At 34.3% G+C, this 11467-nt stretch overlaps 1 protein-coding gene across 1 annotated transcript in view; it reads right to left on the bottom strand.

Annotated features, from left to right (window-relative positions):
• Positions 1 to 1944: 1944 nt before the first annotated feature.
• The window catches only part of LOC150099515 (phosphatidate cytidylyltransferase, photoreceptor-specific-like), a 206266-nt gene continuing 196743 nt past the window's right edge, over positions 1945 to 11467 (bottom strand). Inside the window, exon 11 of the mRNA XM_090404474.1 lies at positions 1945 to 2748. Within this exon, the coding sequence (XP_090260600.1) occupies positions 2637 to 2748 (112 nt within the window). The 3' untranslated portion in view covers positions 1945 to 2636. The remainder of the gene's footprint in view (positions 2749 to 11467) is intronic.

Below are 11467 nucleotides of genomic sequence, written 5' to 3'. Positions count from 1 at the left end.
TCAACTAACATCAGAGTAGGACTGGTGTCAATTACAGAAATTATTAGAAAATGTAAAATTAGTCAGTACATAAATACAACATCCTAGCTATATCAGGAAAACGTGGAATTCTATAGATGATGTTCTAAGAGTACGATGAATGCTGTTTCAAAAAAAAATAAAAGAAGAAGAGAAGTACATTACATGACTTTCTCGCTCTCTTTCTCTTTTAACATATGACAAAGTACAAAACAGACAGATACACCATAATGAAATCCTAGATGGTTGCTGTAACCTTTTTGACTTTTATTATTCGCAATATTATGTCATCTGCTATAAAATTTTTCAGTAAATTTTTTTTTTTTCAGTTCTGCCTTTTTGTTCCTTTCATTTTAACTTATGGCACTACTATGTGATTTGCATCTGTTTTATAAATTATTAAACTACTCTGTTTAATTTCCCTATCCAAAATAATATGCCTGGAAGGCAACATTTGAATTAAAATATGATGGCATAACAACAATCATATATAAAAATTACATCTATGATGTATGTATTTTTCCCCCCACACTTAATTCTTCTAGTATTTTAAACTAATTGGAGATTTGAATCATAGGTAGCTCCAGAAAATAAATCTTACCAATCACATTTCTGATGTGTAAGATTAAGAGTGAAGCAATGCACACCCAAGGGTTTAGGAACTACAGACTCCTAGAAGAGAATGAAAGAAGCTAATTTTTAAATGTCATATCCCTTAACTTAAATAAGGTTACGTATCTTTAAAATGTAGGCGGTCTTCTCTGCGATGTCTTTCATAAAAAGGTATGGTTATGAGATGAACTTTATTTTGTGAGGCTTATCTATGAGTATAGTTCATTATCACCCTGTGAATTATAGAGATGTTACAGTCATTAAAGGAAAGACAGCTAACCTTATTGCATGATCCTATTATTACATCGAGGCTGTTTCAAATTTTCATGTATGTTTAACATGACCCCCCCCCCCCACTTTAGTAGCATTTCATTGTACTCACAGAGATAAGTTCATCTACAGAACATTTCTAGCAGCAGCAGTCATCACACTGTTGTATGTTTGCTATCACTGAATTTATATAATTTTCTAATGGTTTCTAAGTCCAATATCACTTCCTCAGAGCAGCAAAATACACATATCAATTAAACATTTTATACTTAACTCATGTCTTTTTTTTTTCTTTTCCCATATCTGTTTCTTGTTCAAGAAACACATCAAATAAAAATTGACTTTAACTTTACTTATCAACAAGTAAAGAAATGCTGATACCTCTATATAAACTATCCTATAACGAGAAATTAGAAACCTTGAGAAAATACATTCAAGCAGTTTGGATTTCATCAAATGCTAACAGGCTTTTTTGTATTCCTTGATTATCTAACATTTCTATACTTTGGAAACGAAATGGCGTTTAACTTCAATAACAGGTTAAAACAATAATAAAAAAGCCATAGATCTAAAAACGAATGTAATGTTAAAACTTTCTTCTCATGTATTTTAAATTTTCACACTTAATTCACTCAGCAGTTTTTTCCTCTAAAAATACACTGTATTTACAAAACATTTCTCAATTATTAAAAGTACAGAGCTAGCAGCTGAATTTTTGAAACTACATTTAGAAATTCGTAGAATTACAATAATCCTAAAACTAATATGACATCATAATTATGAAAAGAGAAGAAAAAGTTCTAGATGTTAAGAAAGTTATATATTAGTTCATGAAGAAGAAAACTGCCTCTAAAACTTTTTATGCTAAGAAAATTGGCACTTTCTTATGCCAATAATGCTTCTAATAATAAGAAATACAGATATGTTGTAACTAACCCTGCTCCTTTAGATTTTGCCCTAGAAACAGGTATTTATAATTAAAAATAAATAAAATAAGAATGAAAATTAATTTGGAAATGGAATGATAGTAAAAACCAAGCCTACTAATCTGCAACAAATTACTTTTTTGTTAGCACTCCTTTGTAATTTTGATTACATCATGATACCTCCTCATTAATTTTACACTAACATCTTCCAGTCAGCACCATATTATTTCAAAATTTGTAGTTTTAATAACAAATTAAAAATAATGTATACCACAAACGATTTAAATTTTCAGTTTGCTAAGAATCACTTTATCTGAGCCAAGCATGTCTTGCAGTTATTCATTAGCAATACTGTAATATCTTAATCAACAATGTAGTCACATTTTGAAAAACAATGTGCAAAATGGCTTAAAATAGAAAACTCACATACATAATTTAAAAAAATACAAAGTAAATTAACAAAAATCAATTCTCAAAGAGTACAATGGAGATATGAAAATATCATTATAAACGTATTACACCAATGCATACACATATACAGACATAAATGCATGTTGGATTATTTAAATGAATCAGCACTATGATCACAGTCAGCAACATGTAAACACCCAAGTTTCCATGGTAACTTTAAGCTCAGTGTTTTAATCAGTGGCAAAAATAGTTGTGATTATTCCAAAGGAACAGGATTTGTCTCTAAAACCTATGCAGTGATTTAGATAATTTACTTGCTTGGAAAATACCAAGTTCTACTAGCTAGCAAAAAGTGATGGAGGGAAAGAGGAAAACTTGAAACCTAGCTAGCAATTAAATCTACAGAAGTCCTCGTGCCCTAAGAGAATCACCTAAGGCATGATACAACTGAAGCTGCTGCTCTGGCCTAAGTTGATATATTTGCTGTACAAGCTTCTGTGGGTTTGGCGCTCTATGTGCATAGAAAGAAATAAAACAAGATGCATTAGTTTCAGAAAAATAAAAATTAAATCAGCTTCCTCAATTCATTTAAAACTGATTGACTATTAAACATATTTTTAATATGTTTAATAGTCAACTAAGATTCATTTTATTGCATCTTCTTAAATAATTCTATTATCCATGAATTCTTGCTATTTCATAATAAAATTTTAAAGAATAACTGCTAGTAAATTTGGTATGAAAATCGGCAAGAAAAAAAAAAAATAAATAAAATAAGGACTATGAAAAAGGCAGGAATACACACACACAAATTGCATCCTGAATGGAGAACCTATAGAACAAGTACCGTATTTCCCTGAAAATAAGACTAGGTCTTATATTAATTTTTGCTCCAAAAGACGCATTAGGGCTTATTTTTAGTGGATGTCTTATTTTTTCATGTAAAACAATCTACATTTATTCAAATACAGTCATGTCATCATCAACGCACGAATAACGCTCGTTATTCGTGAGTTGTGTCTGTACTCCGATTGGTCATTCAGCAATAAGTCTCGAGTTCATCTGTTTACATAGGCGTTTACCTCTCGTCCAAAGGTGCCCGCTTGGGTATTTACAAATACTTTATAATTATAATTTATATTATCATTTATTTTAAGTATTAATGTCAATAATATTATTTATTTATATTTATTTATATATTAATATTATTATTTTATAATTCAATATGTCCGTCTGGCTGACAATCTTAACTGGGGCTTATTTTTGGGGTCAGACTTTTATTACGAGCATCCTGAAAAATCATGCTAGGGCTTATTTTCCGGTTAGGTCTTATTTTCGGGGAAACACGGTAAAACATTTCAGCTATTTAGGCACAATTTTTAATCAAGTTGGCAAGCTAAAGAAACAGCAGAATTAGCAAATATGAATAAATTTACATGGAATAAGAGAGAAATTAGCCAAAAGGCTAAACTAGCTGTATATGAAACAGTATTTAATCCAATTTTAACTTATGAATCTGAGAACTGGGTTAAAAATAAAACTCTTGATCAAAGACCGGAGACCAAAAATATGAGAGTTCTAAGAAAAATTAGAGGAGTGAACAGATGGCAGAATCATATTTAAAATAAGGATATTGGGAAGGAATGACAGAAAAACAAATATTTTTGCCAGAATGACAGGAAAAATACCCAGATTAAGTTCTTGGGATTAATACAGTAAGAAGTGCCTTAGAAAAACAACATATAATTTATGACAGATAACAGATTAATTTGGAGGAAAATTGTTACATCAATACTTCTGTGTTATTCAATACAGAAGTACTGATGTAAACTTTTCATGTGATCAGTGGTGAATTCTCCATGCATGCTGCACAAGCTCATCACTTGAGAAAGAAGTAATATTTATTTGTTAATAAATGCATGCATTTATAAGCATTCCATTTAAGCTTTTATTTTTGTAGACAGAAGATGTCTTACACTTGCGCGGCAATAATTGAGCTTTGCGTTGTGTATCGAAGGCCGAAGCTTGTTCGTCTAATCAACCATGGCTTGCTCGGTTGTCAGAGCTTCCATGTCCTGGCTGCAGCACTGTGATTTCATGCTCGCACATAGCCATTTCTGATTACTTCATGTCGTCTTAAACACAGGCCGTACGCAGTCAAAGTAGCTCTAGCCAGTGAGCTTCAGCCAGCCTTTACAAGTGTGCGTGTTGCTTGAGAACATTAAGTCAGTTCATAAAGAACTGTAGGGTAGAATTTGTATTCAAGTAGCTAAATTGAAAAAGATAGAATATCATTTGTAAAATAAATGTTGTATTTGTATGATTAAATGTACATAAATTTCTAAATATATAGTTTTATATGGTCAGTATTTCATTATTCCGCTAATCAGACTTCAATCACACCTCTCACTCCCTGAATGATAACAAGAGCAAGCATGAATTTCAAGACCAGCATTCGCCCCTGCATGTGATGCTATCCAAATATTCTGTACACCTTCTGAAGGTACATATCAGGAATTTTATGATGATAATTTCCACAAAACTAATTTCACAATTTTGTAAGAATTATTATATATTTATTTATAACTGACTCAAAAGAATTTAATAAAACATGAATTACTTTATATGAAAAATGCAATATGACATACATCTCAACTCCAACCAAAACAATAATGTGGATAATCAACTGATCTCATCTGTATAAAACATATGACATATGTTTTATACTAGACTTTATGTCATATAAAGTCTAACATAACCAAGGCTTACTTAAATATGAGCAGGGAAGAACATGGCATTGTAACTGACATTTCAATTGAAGATTGTGCAAATGTTCAGAGAGTGCACACAAGGGATAGTGAAGAAAAAATTCCATTGACAATAAAGCAGGCAATAATGATGTTGAAAATTAGAGTGCAATTAACAGTAAGGTGACGAGGATGGGTGACAGTGAACAAGTGACTAGCAATAAAATAGTGAAAGTGTATGATAACGAAAAAAGGGCACAAGATTTGAAAGCTGAATTAGTGAAGATGAGGTAGGTGCAGAATGAAATGAAGAGGAATGGAGATACGTATGGAAAAGTGAAGAAGATGAAAACAAATGATGTCGATATGAAAAAGGTAACCAAAGATCCATCAGTGGCATTGCATGGCAATTTGATTATTAGAGGTATGGTAAATGAGAAGATGTACAAGGTTTGATTTCTGGGAGGTAAAATGAATAGAGTGATTGAGGCTTTGGACATCAGTGGTAAGCAAGCAAAGGAGTTGGTAGTGGTAGGAGGCAAAAATGACTTGCCTGGGAACAAGGAGAATGTAAGATTGGATATTAGAAGGTTGTTGAGAAGGATAAAAGATATGTGATAGGAAAGGTAGTCTGTATGTTGCCCAGGTACAATGGTGATAAGATGAGACAGCAAGAATTATGTTAGCAGAAATGTATGAAGAGAAAGGAGTGCAATTTTTTAATGTGCAGAATGAGTTTGAAGGAAGAACTGAGCAGTATAAGAGTGTTGGATTGCATTTGAATGATTTTGGTGAGAGTCATTTGGAGAGACTGCTGCTGGAAGGAAGAGTATGAGTACAGAGAATGAATCTGAGTAAGTAAGCAATGTGCAAGAGTGGGAGAGTAAGAAAGATTGAAGAGATTGAAGCAGTACTTATGAATGAAGAAGTGGGTAGCATGAGTGTAGAGAATGAGAGAACAAAAGTGCAAGACAAACAGTGAAATGGGAAGACTCAGGGTGGACAGGGGAACACAGCATGGGAAAGGTTGATGCTCCAACAGGACATGAATGCATGTGTAGACAAAAAACAAGGGAAGGGGATAACCAGAGATGTAGGGAAAACAGTTGGATTTGAAGAAAGTTCCAGGATGAATAAAGAGAAAAAGAAATGGCTCGAGGATGGTATGAAGAAGTCGCATCTAATAAGTGGTATCAGTGAAACTTCCAGGAATGAGCTGTTATGTTTCTATACGAATGCTAGAAGTATCAGAAACAAGGGAAATGAAGTAATTGTATTGATTGAGTTTGTTCATGCAAAATTTGTTGGAATAAGTGAGACATGGTTGGATGAGGATGACATCCTGACAGGAATAGAGATGGAAGGTATGATGTATTTCATGAAGATAGAAACAGTAAAAGAGGGTGGTAGTGCTATTGATATTAAAAAAAAAGTTCTATCCATACAAATTAGAGATACAAGGGGTAAATAGTGGTGGTGGTTTTGGACAGTATGGTGTGAGATAGGGGTGAATAGAATGAAATACTTCGTTGGATGTTGCTATAGATCTGCTAATTTGGGTAGTGACCAGGAAATGCATAAGCAAATCAGCCAAGCAAATAGAAAAGAGTGATCATTATGGGTGATTTTAATTATGGCAATATAGACTGGAATGACAAGATAGCAACTGGAGTTTCTTGAATGGAGAGACAACTACCTCAGGCAGTATATAACAGAGGACATGTGAGGATTGAGTGGTTTTGGATTTGATTATCTCATTCGAGGATGTTATAAATGAGGTGTCAAATCTCCCTTCCAATTGGTGAGAGTGACGACAAAGTGATTACTTGGGTGGTTACAAACCATGTGAGGAAAGGGTATATGTGGAACTACAAGGCTGGTGATTATGAGAAGCTTAGGAGACAGCTTGCAGCTGTAGCATGGAAAGAAAATTTGGGTGGAAAGATCAATGCTGCTTGGGTGATATTCAAGGATTATCTACTAGAAGCAATGCCTAAATGTATTCTAAAGGTGAGAAGGTTAAATAAGGTAGGTATGAAACGAATGAATGAACAGATTAAGTGTACAATACAGAGAAAAAAGGCATTATGGAGGCAACATAAGAGGAGTGGTAATAATTCCATGAGGAATACAAAGAACATGCAAGGAGGGTGACTTGGTTGGTAAGGGTAGTAAAAGTTGAGTATCAACAGTTAGCTAATGAAGCCAAAAGAAGAAAAAAAAAATACTAGGGAGTTCTTTCAATATGTAACCAGCAAAAAAAGGAATGATTATGGTAGGATGGCACTGATTGGTGAAAATGGTATAAGGACAACTGCTGCAGATGATATAGAATATAGTCTGAAGAGATATTTAATGAGCAGTTCATTAAGATCTTTCATCTTTGTGAATGTGACGTCATGGAAAGTTTCAGAGCATTGGATGACAAGGAGAGACCGACTGAGGAAGAGGTATGTGGGGAATTAAGCAAACTTGATATTAATAAAGCTGTGGGACTTGCTGATATATCACTTCATATTTTGAAGGAATGTGCCAGGGAATTGACATCTGCCTTGACATATTTGTTTAACATGAGTCTTGCACTGAGCTAAGTTAAAAAGGAGTGGAAGGAAGGCAAGACTGTACTGCTTCATAAAGGAGGCGACAGAAGTCAAGCATCAAATTATAGGCCAATCTGTATGTCAAGTGTTGTGGATAAATAGATAAGAATTGGATTGACAACAATGGTATTATCTTTGATGAAAAGTGCTGATTTGCTAAAGGGTGGTCATATTTTAGTAATCTACTTACTTATTACAATAAGGTGACAGCAGCATTGAATGTGGAAGATGGATACACAGCAGTATACTTAGACTTTGCAAAGGCTTAAGATAGATTACTGTATGATAAGTTGATAGTCAAACTAGAGTGGATGGGGTTGAATATTAGACTAGTGCACACTGGATTGGAGATAGGTTCAATAAGTTGTATATGGAGGAGCAATATCCCAGAAGAGGAAAGTCACTAGTGATGTGCCTCAGGGATCTGTTTGAGGGTCGTTGCTATTTAACCTGTATGTTGATGATATTGAGAAAGATTTGAATGCAGGTATGCAGTTGTTTGCAGACGATGAAAAGTTGGGACGAACTGTGAAGAATAGAGCAGATGTGGCCTTACATGAAGACTTGAATGATGAATGGGCACAGGAGTGGGGATGCCAGTACATGTTGCAAAATGTAAAGTTTTAAAATTTGGAAAACAAAGATGGTATGTAGAATTTACACTTAGTGGGAATATATTGTTGGAGGTGGAGGAAATAAGAGATCTTGGGGTGATGATGGATAAGGATCTAAAATTTAGAAGACACAGACTTGTAGAAGTGAGGAATTCTGGTTTCCATTGTATAAGACTGATTAGGCTATACAGAGACTACTGTGCACAGATTTGGTCACCTGGTTTTCAAAAGGATGAAGTGATGTTGGAGAGGATCCAGAGGCAATTGACCAAAATAGTTTCTGATCTCTGGAATGTTGAGGTTGAGACAATGCAATTTGCAGAGTCCAGTGGATGGGAAGAGGGGTGATATGATAGAGATGTACAAGTTGGTAAGGGATTTATAGGATTAACGTTCAAGAAATTTTTCATAAAATGGTGGGAGACTGGGTGAGAACAAGAGGTCATCATCTCTGGAAACTGTATAAGGAAGACGTGAGCAAGGGAGTGAGAACCAGGTTTTTTGCATGGAGAGGTGCAAATGATTGGAATGCAGTGCCTAAGAGCATGGTGTCTGCAGAGAATTTGTATATGTTTAAGGAATGTTAAGCCTGATATTTCTGTGGTATATCATTGTGGGATTCAAACCCACAGCCTCTTGGCTGGAGAGCATATCTGCTCTCCAGCCAAGAGGCTGTGGGTTTGAATCCCACAATGGGCATGGATGTTTGCGATTGTCTTATTTACTTGGTATGGAAAGGGCACCACTTCTTCTAGCAGAAGGCATCACTCCCAAAACCCGATGAGGTACGAGAGTGACCATATGGCATCCTCGGACGTCAAATGTGAATTTAAGGCGGGGTATGATGAGCTGTGTGTGTGTGTATGACAAAAGTGACCTCTTAGATGAGTCTGTAACTACATAGGGGCCTAGGATAATAATAACTTCAGGAAACTACAGATCTGCAGATGAAAAACCAAAAACAGAGATAGAACGAGTTTCTTACATTTAACAAACGTGTGGGAAGGCTTATGTGTTCGTCATACGTGTTGATTAATTTTAATAGTATAGATGAGAACATATATTGATAAGAAAATAACTATTGATTAACTTATTGCTGATATTTTGCTGGTATTCTATCCAGCATCTTCAGAGCACAAAAACAGTTTGTCACAGTACATGCGACAACAACAATCCCATATAACAATGGGATTAGTTTGAACAATTGTAACATACAACACAAAAACTAAAGTCCTAATTAGGTGCCATCTATGCTGAGAACAAAAAAAAAAAAAAAAAGAGAGAGAGAAAGCAGGTATTAATTAGGTCTTAAGATGACTGTCTCCCAAATCTTAGGCAACTTTATACAGCCATACTTGTTGAGGTTTGGAGTATGTTTCAAGGGCTTCTGTTGATTCCAAGAACAATCTCTCTGACTTATAAAAGCTTCTGCATGGCACTTTTGTTTTTTTCTAATTGATCTTGTGTGCAGGGGTATCCAAAGCACAGTCTGCTAGACCCAACTTGCCATAGCGATAGTGCCAGATATATTTTTTATGTTCATTGGAGCCTCAGTGAACATAAAAAAAAAAAAAAAACATCTGCCACTATCGCAAGTCGGGTCTTTGGATACCCCTGCACACAGGATCAATTGGAAAAAACAAAAGTTCTGGCACAGATATTGTTTCATTCACAGTTTTTGCTCGGTTATAAGTACCAGACTGCTGAAATTCATAAATTTTATGTGTAATTATTCTAGTTTTTTTAATCAATTAGCAAAAGATCTTTGCTCCTTATGATGTAAGTCTGACATCTTATGAAACTAGTCAGCTTTTACTGTTATTTCAATAAAATGTAGTTGTCAATACCAAATATGTGATCTCTATACCAGCAGTGCAATGAAGAGAAAGACATTGAATGTAAGGGATATTATATTTTCAGGGAGGATAGAGAAAAACAGGACCTAGAAGGATACTGCTAATGAGCAGAAGAAGAAGAATTGCAACCAGCAAATGCAGAAATTCAGCAAGAAGGTAGATCTGAAGGAAGCCATGCATTTGAAGCTATTTTGTCTGATATAAAAGCCAACAGAATGAAATGTGTAGTTGGTTGCTATTATAGGCTCGGAGGGGAGGACAAAAGAAATGTGGATGACATTGGAGAATTAGTTCAATGAACACAGGTCAAGTAATCACAATGAGAGACTTCTATGGGGACAAAGACATGGAATTTATGCAACTACTGGAAGATAATTTTAAGGTGACCAGTGGTGTGCCCTAGGGATTGTGTCCTTGAACCCTTGTTGTTTAATCTATATATCAATATTGGAAAGGGCCTGACAAGAGATCTTCAAACTGTTTGCTAATGAAAGATAGGCAGGGCAATCAGAGATGCTACTCATATACACATTCTAATAGACAAGCTTAGGTGTTGAACTTTATTCATAACTTATTTTAATAGTATTACGACATACCAAACCAACTAAATTATAAAAAAATATATTTATTAACTGGCATATATTTTGCTGAATTTTAAACTAGCATATTCAAAGCACATAACATGTTACAGCTAATACGCGACAATGAGTAAATGAAACAATTCAAATTGTAATGGACAAAAGATCTAAAATCCTAATTTGGTGTCATCTAATGTAAAAAAAAAATAAGTATTACAGCTATGTAGGAGTTGATCTTAAGTTTATCAAATTTTCGGCAATTTTTGCATTAATTTGCTAAAAATTTGGGAGACTTTTTTTTTTTTACCCCGTATATTATCGCCTATAATGCGAACTAGAAATTTTGTGTGAAAACTAGCCCTAAAATGCCATGTCCACATATAATGCGATCTGTTAATCTTGTTCCATAACATTATAAATAATACAATTAGAATTAATGAAAAAAATATTTATTTTAAAACAAAATGTCAAAATACAATACAAATTAACGAAAGAAATATTTATTTTAAAACAAAATGTCAAAATCCTTAAATTCTTCTTCATCTTTTGAGTCATCAAACATTTCATTTATAAATTCATCTGTAGGGATTGCATCATCAGCAGTTGTCATCGTTTTCATGCTCTCCATTTTGTTGTGCGTCATCCTTGCTTTCGTATATGACGTGATCTTCTGATCCATCCATTGAATTACTTATTCCACATTTAAGAAATAAGTGTTGAATCATTTCAGATAGTATCGAATCCCATGCTTCTTTAACCCAGCTGGTGACTAGGGTGATCTCAGGCTTCTGAAAATTCCCACCCTTTGTCATCTTCACCAAACCAGATGATATCC

Source organism: Typopeltis vanoorti, chromosome 14, assembly GCF_054136105.1.
Source record: "Typopeltis vanoorti isolate ZY-2024b chromosome 14, IOZ_Tvanoo_1.0, whole genome shotgun sequence".
NCBI lineage: Eukaryota > Metazoa > Arthropoda > Arachnida > Uropygi > Thelyphonidae > Typopeltis > Typopeltis vanoorti.
The sequence above is the reverse complement of the archived record's forward strand: the minus strand, read 5'-3'. Positions and strand labels throughout refer to the sequence as shown.